Source organism: Miniopterus schreibersii, assembly GCF_964146895.1.
Source record: "Miniopterus schreibersii genome assembly, chromosome: 18".
NCBI lineage: Eukaryota > Metazoa > Chordata > Mammalia > Chiroptera > Miniopteridae > Miniopterus > Miniopterus schreibersii.
The window spans coordinates 15,993,762-16,011,668 of record NC_138121.1 but is presented as its reverse complement, the minus strand read 5'-3'; the positions used below and the strand labels follow the sequence as shown (position 1 = coordinate 16,011,668).

General features: G+C 42.3%; 1 protein-coding gene across 4 annotated transcripts in view; it reads right to left on the bottom strand.

Annotated features, from left to right (window-relative positions):
• The window catches only part of WWP2 (WW domain containing E3 ubiquitin protein ligase 2), a 108,381-nt gene that overhangs the window by 34,358 nt on the left and 56,116 nt on the right, over positions 1-17,907 (bottom strand). For all 4 annotated transcript variants that reach the window (XM_081118394.1, XM_081118395.1, XM_081118396.1 and 1 more), the window contains exons 7-8: positions 14,929-15,056; positions 4,490-4,700 (exon numbers count right to left, since the gene is read on the bottom strand). In XM_081118394.1, coding sequence (XP_080974520.1) covers positions 4,490-4,700; positions 14,929-15,056 — 339 coding nt within the window. The remainder of the gene's footprint in view (positions 1-4,489; positions 4,701-14,928; positions 15,057-17,907) is intronic.

The following is a 17,907-nucleotide window of genomic DNA, read 5'->3' as shown; positions in this document are numbered from 1 at the left end:
ACTTAGCAGAGAAGCTCCACATTCCAAGGTCTCTTCAAGCGTCTCTACAAACAAGACATCGATGAACTCTTACAAGGTTGTCATCCTTGATCGTGCCTCAGAGACCACCGGAGAAAGGGCCTCTGGGTCTCCATAACTGGGTGTGGTGGCAGGGGAGGTGGCACATCTAAAAACTCTAGAAAACACCCCTCCCTCTTCAATTAATTCCACTCTGAGGCAGGAAAGGGACAGGCAGCCAATGACTGCGGGAGCAAAGGGATGTGTGAAATGGCAGTGCTGAGGTAAACCGGCCGTCCAAACACAAGGGCCTCCCTTATATAAGAAACCACAGCAGAGCTCGGGCTGCCAGGGTGAAATAATGTGCCTCTGTGTGCGAGGCACTGCGCGAGCTGCAAAGCCTGGGACGCGCTTGGAGTTTATCTAAGCCATGTACAGAGGGTCTGTTAATGAGCATTCAGTCCCCAAAGTGGGCTCGGTGCTGATAAAAACCAGATGCAGGGCCAACTGATCAAAGTGGCCTCGCTCCCCATTGCCCGCTGCCTGGACCACTATCTCACCATGTCTCCTGAGCCTTCCTGGCGGCCCTCCATGAATGGACATTTGCAAGCTGAAAACGAAGACACCCTTCCAGTTGGCTTCTTTCATGCTAATTAAATTTAAAAGTACACAAAGCTGGAGAGTTTGGAGACAGGGAGAAACGGGATTAGAGGTGTTCTATTTGGGCTTATGCAGCCCAGTCTTAGGTAGCCTTCACTCCTTAAAACATAGATACAGCCCGGCCAGAGTGGTGCAGGTGGCAGACTGTGTCGTCCAGTGCACCAAAAGGTTGCTGGTTTGATTCCTGGTCAGGGCACATGCCAGGGTTTCGGGTTTGATCCCCAGTTGGGGAGTGTACAGGAGCAAGTGATCGATGTTTCTCCCTCACACTGACATTTCTCTCTGTCTTTCCCTCTCTCTATGCATGTCTTCAGGTGAGGATTAAAAACAAACAAACAAGCCAAAAATCATACAGATGTGTGCCTCTTTATGACCCGCCTCATCTGCTGCAAACTGCAGAAAGCAACACAGCAACTAGAAAAATAAGCCCTTGGGATCCCCAAGTGAACCTTGCTCGATTGCTCAGTGAAGGAGACTGCAGGACTTGAGAAGGTCAAGTTGGAAAGAGACAAAGTCAGCTGGATGCCTTGAAAAAGCACTCTAGGTAACTCAGGAATGCCTCAGCAAAGAGGAGACATGTTCCACGGTACCTCCCAGGGCAGGAAGCCCCCTCCTGAGCAGGGAAGAACACCTGGTGAGCGACGCACAGTTAAACCCAAAGCCAGTCGACCCAGTGCATGATGCCTTAAGCTCTTGCTCTTGGGAAGAAATTGCAATACTCCTGTCCCACTTGCTCTGTATTTGAGGTATCGAAGAAGCAGAAAACATTCATCCAACTGGAGAGGGGAAAAAGACGGTGTTTAAATTTATTCTTTACAAATATGTCCTGGGGGCCTACTTTGTGCCAGGCTCCCTGCCATCTTGGCGTTTACAGCCCAGCAGGGCAGAGAGACGTGAAACAAGCAATTACACGTGTGAGCAGAATTACAGCACTCAGGACGGTTTGACCTTGTCTGCCAGGGATCAAGGAAGAATTCCCAGAGGAAGTGCTGGTACTGAAAATGGATAGGAATTAAGGTTTCAGAAACAGCAACCAGCATGGCTGAGGGTCCCAAATACAGAGAAAGAGTGGTACATTTGTCCAAGTGAAATAAATTATTATGAATGAAGGCTTGAGGGGTCCTTTCCTGCAGGGCTTTTTAGGCCTCATTAAAAATTTGAGAATTTATCCCTAAGACAGCGATTTTCAACCTTTTTCATCTCAGGGCACATGTAAACTAATTACTAAAATTCTGCAGCACACCAAAAAATATACTTTTTGCCAATCTGACATTTCAAAAAAAAAGTATAATTTTGATTCACTCACACCAGATGGCTATTGTTGTGTTGGTTGCTGTCATTTTTAATGCCAATCTAAGGGAAAAGAGGCCAGTGCCTCTGACTAAATAGTCAGGTATTACATGTTTTAAAAATTCTTCCCTGTCCAGGTAGCTCAGTTGGTTAGAGCATCGTCCCAACATGCCAAGGTTGCAGGTTTGATCCCCAGTCAGGTCACATACAAGAATCAACCAATAAATGCATAAATAAGTGGAACAATAAATCGATGTTTCTCTCTCCCTCCCCCTCCCCCTCTCTCTAAAATCAATTAAAAAATGAATAAATAAAATAATAAAACTATGAACCAAAAAAAAATGTCTGCGGCATAGAGGTTGAAAATCACCTCCTTAAGCCGATGCAGCTTAGAATGTGGTGAAATATCAGGCTCAGAGTTTTATTTAAAATGGTTCAACTCGGTCCCCGGACTCCTAAAGCCATGATCACAGGAGTAAAGGAATAACCCAACTCATCTGGATCCCCTAAACTTGTAAATGAGCTGGTGGGGAGCGTAGGTCTATGAATCGCAAGGGTCACTGTAGAGCATGTGCCCTCTCTGGCTTTGACAGAACAGAGAACTGCAAGCCTGCCTCTCTCACTGCCCTGCACTCAGCAGCGCTGGTGGTATCCTCCAGGTAGGCAGCTCAGGATCTCCGGGGCTCCCTGAGGTCTTAGGGATGGGGACCTCAGGTTGGAAAACTGGGTCCCAATGCCCTTCTCTGGACGGGCACACGTGTTAAAGTAGGCAGCGGCCTCGCCAGAGCCACACACAGACCTTGTCATGTTCTAAACACTCTAAGGAAAAGATGCTGCCCAAACTCTACCTCAGGAAAGTGCTGCAGCCTCTGGCGGGGTGAGGGAGGAGAATCACTTCCCTGGGCCACTCCATCGGCCAAACTTAGAATAAAGAGCGTTTTCAGAGTCTGGAGTTTTCCAGCTGCCTGGAAACAGGAAGAGCCCAATCCCAGAAAACAGTAACCCTCACACACGCCCTACATAAAGACACGTTGAGCCATTAGCCCTAATTGCCTGTGACTGACACAGGAGTGAAGCCGGCCTTCCAGGCATTTGCTCAGCGGAAAGAAAACAAACAGCTCACAGGGGACACAGACCGCACCATTTTCTCTCCTTTCTGCCAAAATGATTCTGCTCTGTTCCCCCCAAATTATATACAGATTAGAAATTATAAACCAAACGAAGGTCCTCCGAGTAGTCTTTACCACATACAAGAGAGAAAAGAAATCTCAGTAGGGAGGACTTGGACACAGCAACTGGTTACTCATCTTTCCACGAAATCAAAAACTTCACAAAGAAACTTCTCAGAGCCACCTCTCCGCACCCCCAGTTCGCTCCAGGCTTGAGGTATTAAGAACCGTTTGCAATATTTTCCATTTGTTCATCACACTTTATCATGAAATATGCGTCAGGCAGTGTGCCAAATGGTAAGGGTGCAACATGTATGTAGTAAAAATCTCATGTGCCTGCAGATTTAGGGTTTTTGTTTTAACAATTGGGTTTTTCAAAAGTAGCTTAAGAACAATACAGCATATTATACACCAAGCAAGAAACCGTCTACCTTTCCCTTTGCCTTTATGAGTTATAGGGCTCAGAGGACCCCCCCAACACACCACCACCACCACCAGCCAGACCATGGTGACCGCGGCAACATGGACATTGGTTTCCTCAGTAACAAACTGATAACCATGATGGACAGCGGGACCCTTCATTTCCCAGTTCAGAACCATTCACAACCCCTTCAAATACATCACTCACCAGGTGCAATGCCTACCACTGGGTGAGTGCTTCACATACACAGTCTTATTTGAGCCTCCTAACCTCCTGGGGAGATATGCATGATTATTTATCTCCACCTTACCCACTCAGCCACTCAGGCAAGGTCAAATAGGGTCAAGTGGGGATTCAAACCCAGGCAGATTTGATTCCTGGGTCTATGCTTTTAATCTCCACTCACTATATAGCCAAAATTGAACTTCCTTTTGGCTTACTAGGGTCATCTTCTCAGCATCCAAGGTCTTTACCATCAGATTTAATTCTGAACTGAAAGAGGGCAAGGAAACTAGCAGCCCATGTTAATACCAGCACCAGTTACGGAGATAACATACACTAATATTCAGAGTCTGAAGTCCTCCATGGGCCGTTAAGATAGAATTCAAGAGAGAAAAGCTGTTTCCTAGGCAGGATCTCGGCGAACACCCTCCAGTGATTTCGGAAGGCAAAATAAGCTTCTTGTTCTATAAAAGCCACACTCTTGGGGCCAAGCTGTTCATTTCTGGTCACAGTATAAAGTAGCATTGATTCTGCCCCACATGATTTAGATTCTCTTGAAGATTTATGCAGAACAAGCAGTTCTTCCACACCTCCCTCAGTCCTGAGCACAGAGCCTCCCAGAGACTCCTAGCCGCTAGGTAATAAATAACCATGTTGTTTCTGCCCTGGTGAAGGGGCCTCGGTCTTTGGACGGGTGGAAAGCACTGTTGTAGGACAGAAGGCTACTCACCCAGCAGGCAGAGCATCGGGGGCCTGGGCAGCCACCGGGAGCTGCTGTGTGCCCGAAGTGCTGGGCTCCTCTCCTTCAGGTGGCGTGGCCGGAGCAGGGAGAGATGCCGTGGTGGGGTTCGGGGTAACACTCGATACGGCAGCAGGTGGGGGTGTCACACCAACTACAGAAGGTTCTTCAGGATCAGTGGCTCCAGCAGGTTCATCATTCACTAAAAATATAGAAATCATATTTTAGATTTCATCAACTAAGACTTGTGTTCACATTTATTAGGTTTTCCCCGATGTGATAACAGTACCTACAACGTGACCATGCGTGTATCCAGTGACAGCAAAAAACTTTTACAGGACATAAGTTTGGAAATTAAGGAAAGTCAGTAATGGCCTGCCAGAAGAAAATCGAGAGATGGATCTTAAGTAAATAGGTTATTAAATATTCCTTCTTATATAAGTTTATTAAATTCTTCCAACATGCCATGTTTATACTTATGGAAATAAGAGAGCAGCAGGAAAGATAAGGGAAGTGCACTGATGCTCAATGGAGCAAGGCCAAGCTTATAGGGCATACACTTTTGTTTAAACTTGTCATTTGTCTGCTGGATGCAAACAGCACCTTCCTTCAAAAAGCTCCACACACACGAAGAGGCAGAAGACTTCTAAGAATGTGTTTTTTCTTTTAAAGACTCACGCTCAGAGTAGGGAGAGCAAGGACTAATACTCTAGATGAAAGGGATGGGGCTCCAAAGATATGAGCGAGACTTGTCTCCAAGGTAAAAAGAGACGAGGAAATGGAGTGAAACAAGCTGTTCCCGAGTCTCCTTATTTCTCCGTATCTTCATTTCTTTGATGGTCACGGACGTTGACAAGGACCCCACGGCACTCGCATTCAAAAAAGGATCAAAAGGTTTCAAAGAATTAGAATTCTTTGAAAATGAATAAGCCCTATGCAGAGAATTTTCTATATATGAGATTGCATTTGGGTACACTTATACTAAGATATTGTAGGGAAACGCCTTAGTTGTTTGTCATTTAGCCTCATTGTCTTAATTCAGGAATTCTTTTTGCAGTTTCTTTAGCAAATGGCTACCCAGACTCCTCGTGAACATTTCTTCTGACAGACAGCTCACTGCAGAGTCTTTCCATTGCTGAACAAATGTAGCTGACAGAAAGTTTTTTCTCGCGTTAAGCTGAATTTCACTAGCTGGTCTTAGTCCCTGGGCACCTTTTCCTCATTCGCCTTCTCTTTTCCAGTAAAAAGGCCCACAGTTTCTTTAATGTCTCTAGCCTACCCTCTTCTTACCACCCTCTTCTTACCACCCCGCTTGTAGAGATCTTTTTCTACTGCCTTTGCTGAATAATGACACTTGGAACTGAGTATAATGAATCAGATACCATCAGACCAGTGGAGTCACATTTCCAATAAATGATATTAGTTAACATTTATAGGACACTGGCATGTACCAGGCAAAGTGCAAAAGCATTTTGAATTCTCTCATTTACATACAACCCCATGAGTTAGGTACAATTAACATCCCCTCACTTTACAGTTGAGGACACTGAGGCCCAAAGAAATTAAATAACCTGCCAAGGTCACAAGGCACCCCTGCTGTCTGAGCCTGAACCACTCACTCATTACCCTCTACTTCCCCCTCTCTGTATATCCCCTAATGCCACTCAAGGTTGCAATAACCCCGAAGCAACCACATGGCCCTAAAAATGATAAGGAAAACTAAACACAGAAGCAACCACATGGCCCTATTGGCTAACACGAAACTGGAGGTCGGCTGAAACTAAAATGTTTTCACATGATGTGATGCCAAGCTTGGCCTTAACCAATGGATAAGAGCCTAGGGACTACTACAATTAATTTACTTGCTTTCTCCCCAGGAAATGATATAATGACTGAATTCGTTGTTTAATAAATAACTACATCTTGTTCAACTGATGTTTCCCCAACATAAATGCAAGAAATATTTCTATTCTATCTCAGATGAGTTAGTAAAACACAACAGGTGGCAATTCTCTTCATGCAAATCTATAAATTTTACTCAATTCCAATCAAAAAACCATCATGACATTTTTGAGAACTAAATAAATTCATTCTAAAAATTATAAGGACAACTAAACACAGAAGAATAGCCATGGAAGTTCTAAAGACAAAGTGTTGTGTGTATGCGTAACAGTGGGAATGGGGGTTAGATCTCTGAAGTATTAACACATGTTATAAAGCTACAACACTTTATATTTTTATAATCTCAAAGTGAAAAGGATTTCTGAAATATCACACAAAATCTAGAAGTCATAAAAAACTGATGATTAAAATGTTTTAAAAATCTAAATGGCAAAAACAGAAACAAAAAACACCATAAGCAAAATTAAAATCAAAAGAAAAATGACAACTGGGAAAAAATATCAACTCATAATACAGACCAATGGCTAATTTCTTTTATATGCAACGAACCTCTACGTATCAACACAAAAAAGACCAAAAATCTGCAGAGACACTTCACAGTTAAGGAAATACAAATTACCCTTAAACATCTGAAAAGATGCTGAACCTCAATTATGAGACAAGAAATGCCATTTAAGGCTATAATGAAATACCATCTTTTAACCTCAGATTGACAAGTGTAAAATATTTAACCACACACTGACAACAGTATAAGAAAAATACATTTTCGCATACTGCTGGTAGGAGGAGAAATTGTGAGAACCTCTATGGATCACAGTTGGGCAATATCAAAAATTTAAATGAAATAATTAAAAGGTAGGGGGAAGTGAGAATGGGTGCAATGAAGAGAGGTGGGGGAGGGGTGGTAGATAAAATTAAAATTGCCATGAATGAATAATGGCTGAAGAGAGGTGATGAGTTCATTCTAATACTCTTTATTTCTGCATACATCCAGTGTTTGTGTACAGGAGGAACGGGATGTCTGGTTGTGTCTCTGCTGCCATGTTAGCAGCCACTGATGATTACTACCTAAATCCATTAATTGGTTAGTCTGCAAAACAGTAATATTCTAATTCTATCATGCCTATAAAGAGAAACTTTGCCTTATCACCTATCTTGGGGTCTAGTTTGTAAAGAAAAGGCAGGAAAAATGCTTGAGTCTTTCCTTCTATTTACCAGTTTTCAAAATAATGACTTGATTTCCTCATATCCTCCAAAAATAAACAATGACATTTTGACTGGAAATATTGAAGGGAACGCTCTGTAAAGTATATTATTATCTAACCAGTATGTAGTACACCTGAAGCTAATACAAAATAATATTGAATGTAAACTGTAATTGAAAAATACAACTTAAAAAATAAAAAATAAATTTAAAAAAAAACAACAAAAAAAGAAATTTTGTTTTGCTTAAAAATCACTATGGGTTCTTAGATTTAAATATATTAAAATATTTCAACCTGTTGTGATTACTGTTCTTATTGATACTAAAATTGTCCCCCTCTTTGGCTGTGGCTAGCAGGAAAGGGAAGGGGCAAAGCTCAAGTTGGCTTCAAGTTCTACAGAACAACTTCTTGAATAATTATTAAGTGGGAAAGTGCAGACAGCATATATATTATGTGTGTGTTTAAAGAGTATATATGCATATGCCTGTATATTTAAAAAATATCCTGGAAAGAATCACAAAGGTGACAGCCTCTGAGGAGGGAACTGGAGGCTGGAGGACTAGAATAGGAAGACTTTCTTTACATAGTTTAAGCTTTTATACTTTTAAAGTGTTGATAACAAATATGTACTGCTTATTAAAATAGTGATTATAAAATTATTGACCAGGAAAAAAAAAAAAAGCAGAGCCCCACAACGCACTGATGGAAAAGACCCTCCAATCAACACTATTTGGATCCTGCAGCTGCAAATGTAGTTAGAAGGGCTCCCACCAGGACTGCATCTGTCTACAGACCTATCCGAGAACCTTTCACTCACTGGAGTAGCTCATCTGTTTAAGAGTTTTGTGCTGCACCTCATGTTTAGATTTGGAAATAGAATATGAAAGCCAGATATTCTAGCACTGACAGACTTTGTGTGTCCATGTTTATACTCTTCTGCTCTCAAAGACTGTGTATGTGTGTATGTACATACACACACATTCTTAGAACATGAGAGCTTGAAAGAACCTCAGAGGTAAGTCTGCCCCATCAGCTTATAGTCGGAAGAAACTAAAGTTCAGACAATTAAGTTGCTGGTCCAGAGTGACCTGGTAAACCAGTGACAGAGCACCATCACCGAGCCATGATGTGACTTCAAGTAGAGAGAAAAAATGGATTGTCAAAGACAAGAACTTACAATTTTATCAGGCCTTAGAGAATTGCTGTATTTTACATTTTAGCTCTATTCAATATAGCCAATATCCTCTTTTAAATCCTAATTATTTGATGTGTACAACTTATGTTCCCCAAAAGATAGTACCCTTCTTGAGAATGGGGGCAAATTCATTTCCTTCGTTTTTCATTATTTCTATTCTCTACCTACTATGTTCTTGCCTCCAGGTCTTTGCTCAGCTCAGCCCTCCTCCTGAAGGCCCTCCCTACCACTTTGGCCCAGACTGATCTCCTTTGCAAAGCCTACAGCACCTGTGGTCTCAGCTAAGCCACAAAGCCCCTGTGACACCTGCTGTGTTGGTTGGTACTTGGCTGATGATGTCTTTTCAGCTTCTTTTCCTGAAGCAGATTATAGGGCAGATGACTACTTTTCTACTTCTTTACCTTGTCCATAGGGCTTAGCAAAACGGTATTCAATGACTATTTGTTCAATAAACACTTGTTCAATAAACCTAATAATCTAGCAAAAGATATTTGAAATAAAACCACCTCACATTTGGGTAACACTATCATTTATAATGCAGGTTCATTTTTAAAGTTTTTCATTTTCGAATAATTTTAGATTTAGAGAAAAGTTACAAAGATAGTATGCCCTTCACCCAGTTTCCCCTAATTACTACCTTACTTAACCACAGCACATTCATCAAAGCTAAAAAATTAACATCAGTACATTACTATTAACTTAACTCCAGGCTCTATTTGGATTTCGTCAGCCTTTCCACTAATGTCCTTTTACCATTCCAAGACCCAGTCGGATCCTGTGTTGCTTTTAGCAAGTTCACTTTCCTTAGCTCATTTACCCTCCCAACAGCCCCATGAAGATGTTATTATCCTCGTTTTACTGAAGACAAAACTGAGGCTCAGAGAGGTGCTGTCGCAGAAAGTAGCAGAACCAGAACTCAAACCCAGAACACCATGGAAGGGAGTGGGGGTAAAAGAAATGAAAATGACTTAGATGGCTTTCCTGTATGGGAAGAAAAGCTGGGCACCAAGAAGAGAGGGTAAATGGGGTAAGTAGGTAAAATGGCAGTTGAATCGCCTCTGGTTTGTGCAACGATGGGTATTTCACAAAGTTCCCTCTGTGGTGTTGGTTAAACATTCTAACTTCATGAATCAGATATTCATTCAGGACTAAGACTCTAATACGCTAGTCACAGTTAGCCAAAAAAAGATCAGGGATTGGAAATCCTTTTTCTTAATCTTAGACGTGCCGCCAACTCGCTGTGTGCGCCAAGATCTTTAGGTGCACATGATGCAGCACGGTTTTTCAGCCCCCACTCAGGCAAGGAGAAGGCGGTCTCCAACAACAAAAGCTTTTTAAACTGAAGATCGCTCGTAACATCTCCGCAGTGAAGCAGTCAGTATCTCTCATCCGTGAAAACAAGCAATGCCCCTCCAATGCAACTGATCACTTAGCTCTTTACAAGAGCAACCAAAGCTATTGTAAACCAAAACAAGGAGATGGGAAAGAGAAGAAAAACTTAAGACTGGACAACGCCATTCCATGTTGCCTGATGGGAAAGTTCAATCCTTCCCTGGCCAGCATTTAGATTCATGCCATTTCCATTTGAATTCCACCACGCTTCTAAGAATTCAAAGTCTGAATTTGTTTTGAAAATGTATAACTATCAAAGAATATCATGGAGAAAAAGTAATAAGGCAAAACTAGCCCTTCCAGACATTAGAAAAACATCCTATAATACGTCAATAATCAAAATCACATGACACTGGTCCAAACTGGAAATAAAATAAATGGAATGTGTAAAGAATCCAGAAATAAATTCTCACTGCATATAAGAATGTGGTTACGTGATAAACGGTAAAACCACAGTGAGAAAAGAAAACTACTTAATTAATGTTTATAGGAAAATAGGGCCCTGATATAGAGAAAAGTTAATTTAACCCAGCCCTCATTATATTTATATATGTATAGATAGATATACTACTATAAATTCCAGTGGGATAGTTATTTTTTAACATAACATGATGAAAAAAGGTAAAACAGAATAAAGTATTTATTCCATCTATAGAAAAGAATCTTTTCACTTCTGAAGCAAAAAGTAGAGTTAAAAACATTAAAAACATTCAGACATGATTTTTTAAAAATTATAACTTTTTCTACAAAAGCCACAAAAATGAGATAAAGGATAAAATATTGATATAGGGGGAAACTTATAATCATAAATAAAACAGATAAAACTTGTACCTAGATACTTCACACCCATTAAGATAGCTATTCTCAAAAAAATGGGAAAAAAGAAGTATTGGCAAGGTGGAAAACTGGAAACCTCCTTCATTGCTGGTGGGAATGTAAAATGATGCAGCTGCTCTGGGAATATTTGAGGGTACCTCAAAAAGTTAAATACAGAATTGCTGTATGACCATCAACTCTACTGGTAGGTATTCAGCCAAAAGAGCTGAAAGCCTGGACTCAAACAGATACTTGTATGCCCATGTACAGCAGCATTGTCCCCAGTCGCCAAGAGGCGGACACCATCCAAATGTCCATCAGCAGGTGAATATCGGATAAGTAAAATGTAGTATGTACATGCAACGGAATATTATTCAGTCTTAAAAAGAAACAAAATTCTGATACATGCTACATCATGGATGAATTTTGAAAACATTATGCTAAGTGAAATAAGCTAGAGACAAAAGGACAAATCATTCCACTTAAAATATAAGGCACCTAGAATAAGCAAATTTATAGAGACATAAACTAGAACAGAGGTTAGCTGGGCTAGGGCTAGGAGGAGAGGAGAATGTTATTGTTTAAAGTGTACAGAGTTTCGGTTTCAGGTGATAAAAAAGTTCCGGAAATGGATGGTGAAGTAGTTGCCCAACATTGTGCATGTACTTAATACCACTGAACCACAATTTGTAAAAATAAAAATAAAAAAATACTTGAACCTTGGAGTAGGATTATAAATTTCTAAATCTCCAAAGGATAATCAAACACTATGAAAAAAGTCACACGAGAAAAGAAACAGTCAAACAACTAATAATTGAAGAAATGCAAGAAGGTTAAACAATGAGATGGCACTTAATACCTGTTAGCAAATAGGCGAGCCAGTATTTACAAGGTGGCGGGAAAAAATAAAGCTTGCATACCCCTTGAGGAAAATTTTATACTGCCCTGTGACGTACAATTGCTTCAAACCTTTTGTAAGGCAATCTGACAATATATATTAATCTCATTTTTAAAATTCATATCCTTTGACTCAAGTACTTCATTCAAGAAGAAACAAAGCTGTGTGCAAAGATGTCTACACCAGGATTTTGTTTTACAGCGGGGAAATACACTATAATTGAGGAATGGTTAAAGGAATTATGGTGTATTAACTGTGAAACAGTATGAGACCACTAAAAGGGGGTAAACAAAAAGACCCCAGATACATACATGGAAGCAGGTATAAAAAAATAACAAAGTGAATGAAAGAAAATCTATCCATGCTGCATAACTATAACCATATGAAATTATTTACAAAGACAAAAAGTATCTTTGGTTGAGAGCTCAGTGTGTCCCAAGTGCCATGCCAGACACTCTACATGTTTTATATAATATATCCCTATAACGACCCTGTGAGATATGTATATCTTGTCCTAATTTTATTAATGAGAAAACAGAGGCCTAGAAAGTCCCTGGGCTTATGCACATACCACACACGATGGATCAGAATCTGACCGCAGCCAGTGTGACTCCCGACCTATGTGCATGGAAATCACATTTAAGGGAGGAGGGAGAGATGTCATTTTTTTGGATAAAGTTTTCAATAAAAAATGAGAAAGTCATTTCACACGAGTCTCAATGAAGTGCTATACCATTAGTCTACTTCTCGATTCCTCCACTTCTAAAACTTAGAAAAATTATATTTATACAGACAGGCTGCCATTCACTTTCATTTTATAAAAAATGGTTACTTTACATTTGTGACAACACAAAAAAACCACCTGGAACTCAGCTCTATTTTTGCCCCCAAATGCCTTTTTCATGCATAACTGCAGGGCACAGCCAAAAGGGCTTGCTAACTAAACCTCGGATGTCTGTGGAAACATTTCCTGGAGGCACGGCTCCCGACCACCACCATTCTGGAACTGGTACTCACAGTTCTAAGAGCAATGTGTTGAAGGATGGAGCATTCATATCCTCAAAAAGCCTTCTGCTCTTGTGCTGCCTGCTCCCCAAAGGAAAGGTGAGGTCTTTGTACCCCTTGGATAGACATTAAAGAGCCTCCCGAGTCCAGGCTGGCTGGGAGGCAAAGGTGAGCTGTCATCACAGCAGAAAGGAGAGAGGAGACAGAAGCCAAGAAGACCTTAGCATTTTAACAGGCAGAAATCCCTTAAATGCAACAACTATCCTTCCCAGATGGGCTTTGGGAACAGTTTGGGCATTCAGATACGCCGCCATAAAACGTTTCCAAGGCAGCTTGGGGTTATGGATATTTGGCTTTCTGAAGACATGGCTGGCACCTGCCTCGTCTGCTGAAACATAATGTTCCTGGAGATAAGGGCAATATGCAAAGGTGCCTAAAAATAAATGTTAGGGAAATACAGATCTGTTTAAAAGTCAAGAGTGACTCAAAGACCATCACCATATAAAGTCAATTTACCAACAGTTTTCATAAGAAAAGCAGAGGTGGCTGAGGGAAACCAGTATCCCCTGAAGAACAAAGTGGTTGGTATCACGGCCAAGGCCTCCAGGAAACAACTGGTTCCAACGAGCCAGTTTCCCTGGCCCTCCCCAATGAGTGACTTATTTTTCTAAGGGAAGAGTGTATACTGGAGCTCACAGAGCTGCACACAATTTTTTATGATACGGCCCATGGCAACCACCTTCACACAGACGGGACCATCTACTCTGCTGCTGGATGGTTCCAGCACTTGGACACAGGTTGGTACGGGAGCGCCAGTGGGCTGCGACACCTCCAGCTCATCCTCAGGGCCCAGGGCAAGCCAGTTAGCTCATTTCCTTCAGGCAGGTCCCCAACTCCAGGGAGAAAGTCATGCCCCCAACATGCAGTGAGCCATGCAGGACACGGGACACTCCACCCGGCAGTCCATGGCAGGGAACGGTGTATGAAGCACCCTGAGCCATCAGAGGGGCCCTGCAGCCCTCATCTGGTGCTGCCAGAGAGCTGAGTCATTGAGAGTAACCCAAGCTGATTTCTCCTCCTCAAGTCTGTCACATGAAGGGCACTAACAATACCATGACAACACTCATGTGGAGAAGTTATGCTGCTGCAGACCTCCCGTCTTTCAGTCACACCTCTGCCACCACAAGCATCTACAAAATTATTTCAGGTGTCCATTACCAATTTAAACACCTACAATTTATCAAAGCAACATCCATGTCCCTTCCCAACTGCCCCAAATTAAGACAAATTACCAAATGACAAGCAGGCACTAAAGATCTGACAATTTTCAAGACGCTTAGAAAAATGAAGTGTCGTGTGGGGTTTTTCTTCCCTTTTTCCATTTCAATCCAACACTGACCTGATGGAGAGCATGACAAAAAAATGAATTGTTTTGAAATAGGTCCTTCCCTTCCCACTTACAAGGAAGCAGAGCCAAGTACAGAGACGGTCTATGTGGATGTGGAAGGGCTAACTGTCTATTCTTAAAGGGCACAAATGCTCTCACTGGAACAGCCCGAGAATGCCCCCCCTAGTGCCAGTGTGTCTTTGCCTCAGTCAGCCTCCCGACTGTCAACAGTGCTGCCACTTTCTCTAACTCAGCTCCTAGCAACAATTCTGTTTTCCTTCCCCCTGATCATTTCCTTAAATTAAGGAAAGAAAAAAATATGTCATGTACAAGATATCCTCTCCCAATGGAATCCAATGTTGATAAGAAATGGATATAAAAATCAGTCCTTTTTATTTCTGTGCAAAGGAATGTTTTAGAAGAGACACGGAGACTAACCTTCGCTAACAGAATGTACCAGAGATATGGAAGACAGGGCAATGGAAAGGCCGATGGATTCAAATTCATCTTAGTGTTGGGGTCTTCTCTCACCCACCCTACATTATGACATAGACAGAATCCCCACTCCATGTGAGAACAGACTAGAGGCCACTGATTCAGCCCGGGCTGGCATTCTGGGCTGTCACTCACCTGTGCCATTGGCCAAGCCACTGTGGCTTGGGTTCTTGACGGGCTGGCGACGGCGGTTGTTAGTACCAGGGCTTCGGTCGCCGGTTGCTGTGGTTGTTCTGGCTGAACCACTGGAATGTCTGTGCGTCCTGGGGGTTCAAAGTATAAAGCAGACAGATATAAGTTACTGTGAGGAAAAAAAGAAGGGTATCCCACCTAAGTAACCGTATTCCCTCTCTCGCTATTTATTGGAAGTAAGAACCTTCAATAGCCTCTGGAGTCTTTGACTCAACAGAAGCTGGCTCCAAACAGAGAGACCCAGGTAAGCTTCCTTCTTGGTAAAAGCCCAGAAGGCAACTTTGGGTAAACTTTTCCACTCGAAGTAAACAAATCCAGAGTGAATTGCTTCCCACATCTGAAATAACTGGCAAAATATCCTGTGACCATCACATTATTTTCATTGGGCTCAAATGTAAGAAATAAACAAGAATCACTAGGCCACTAGACAGGGTACATATGACATATTTCTCCTGTTAGGTAGATCCTAAAATTTATGCAAATCCATTTTCTCTACAGTTAGAAAGATGCTTCCCTTAGCAACAGAAGTCAAGGGACATTGGACAACTTCAGCCAATGCATATGTTGATGTGTTCTATCTAGAAAAGATGATTCCATGGTCTATTCAAGTAAATGAGAAACAATGCACAAGAGATCTGCACCTTAAGGAAAATGGTGGGACCTAACAACAGAGAACCTATCTGGCATCTTGAGAGACCACAAGGCAGTAGGCAGTATGTGTTCTCACATTCCTGTTGTAACTTGACTTTGTTCACTCAGTGAAAATGTCTAAGCCTCCTTGCCCTTCAGTTCAGCAGTTTTGTCAAAGGAGATTATTCTACTACTTAGTCATTCTATACTACTTTACAACAGTGAGAGGATTTAAGTAGTATCCAGTGAAGAACAGACCACCCCTCTCCAGGCAGAGAAACAAAGGTCCAGAGAATAATCTAGACCACATGACATGAGGCAGAGAGAACACTATCAACAATAAAAGTAATAACGATGACTATGGAAGTATACACTACGCATTGAGCTGCAACATTATATTCCAGGTACCTATGGTGTACTGTGCACTTTAAAAATATTATCTTATGTAACATGGCAACCCTAGAAGTAGCTTACTATTACAATGACCATTTTGCAGACAAGAAAACAGACACCAAAAAGTCCAGTAGAAAGCAAGCAATCAAGAAAAGACTCAAATTCACGTACTTGAAGGTCTACAGCCCCGTGCTCTTTGGTTGCAGCCTGGGGCGAGAGGCCTGGACTTGCGCTGAATCCCTCCCCAGTGGTTCTTTCACTAGTCACTTAGCCAATGGCGAGATGAAGAGCTCCAACAGAAAGTTCCCCAGGCTGGGAGGTGCTATACCCACCAGAATGCCTCTGCTGGTCAGCCTCTAGCCCTGTGTGTTGGGACAAGACTGCAGCACACCAAACTAGAAGGTTCCTAGGGGAATAAGTGCCTCCACTAACTACCTTCTCAAGCACAAGAAATGAATTTTTCCAATGGGATGGGCATAAGCCAAAATGTTGACAGTGATTATATTTGGGTGTTGAAAATGTGGATGCCTTTAGCTTTTCCTTTGGTGCTTTTCTAAATTTCTCTAGCTTTCTTCATTAAGCTTGTATACTTTTGAGCAAGGAAGAAAACATAATTTTTTAAAAGAAAAAAAATTGGTTTTTTGGGCCTACACAACTAAAAACAAAACAAAACAAAACAGGAAACACAGCAAACCCTGGAGTCCTTCTTACCTAAAGACTGCGTGGCAGTTAGAAATGGATGGAGAGGGCACAACTGAGCTATGGAAATAAAGATTTAATTTGGACTCTCTTTTTCCATCTTATTTTTCCCTAAGCTAATTTCATAAATCAAAAGCTGTCAACCACACCTCAGTCAAGAAAAATATTTCAGAGTCCCCACTTCATGGGAAGAAATGTTAGTCCTGAGCATTTCACCACAACTCCTCGTCGAAAGCAGAACGGGAACAGACGAGTTCCAGGGGAAATTCAGGCTTTAGCCCTGGTGAATGTGTGAATATGTGTTGAGGGCAGAGAGCTTGAGAGAGATAAAGTTGGTTAATGGAAGGTTTCTTTCAGCCAAGAATTCCCTTAAAAGGACAAAAAAGCCTCTCTGATTTGGTGCTCTAAGCCATGGCGGAGGGCTGTGTCCCTCAAGGAGCAGCAGGCCGCGTGGGCAGCATGGAAAATGCAACATCAGTCCTGTCACACACACACACGGGCTCTGACAAGCCCATGATTACATCCAGTTGCCAGGCTCCTGTCCCTCAGCAGAGCAGCTGGGCATGACAACAGGGTGGGTTCCATTACTCGCCTAGCTCCTCCCTCCCTTCCCCGAAAGGACATGCGGTCCGAGTTGAGAGAGAATACTTTCAGAAATGTTTAACCACTAATGATAGCAGCTTACCCTGAATGACAGGCTGGAGCAGAGCCGGGATTAGCCCATAAACCAGGGGCAGCTGGGACCACTTTGCGTGAACTGCCGCCTCCCTGCCTGTGGCCCACTGCCACCGCTGCTCCCCTCACCACCACACACACACGCACACCCTCCCCCCAAACTCTTCATTTGCCCTAAATCTGGAGCTTCCACTTTTTCCTCTTGAACTACCTTTAAAATAAGGCTCTCAGAAGGAAGAGAAGGCCTCAAAGTTTGAGGAAAATCTTCTCTTCAGCAGTTTCCTCTCTTGGAGGGACTCACTCGGCCTTTAAAAGATGGGATTGGGTTGTGATTAAAAGCTGGCCCAAATACTGAAACCGCACACCATAAGCCAAAATAGTATCAGGACAAAAGTGGGGCGATGGGGTGGGGATGAGTGGGGCTCCACCACAGACAGCCTGGCTTCAGCTCTGCCAGTGACTTCAACCTTGGCCTGATCTCCACCGTTTGGGGGGCTGGGGGGTCCAGGGGAAGTTATGCAGCCC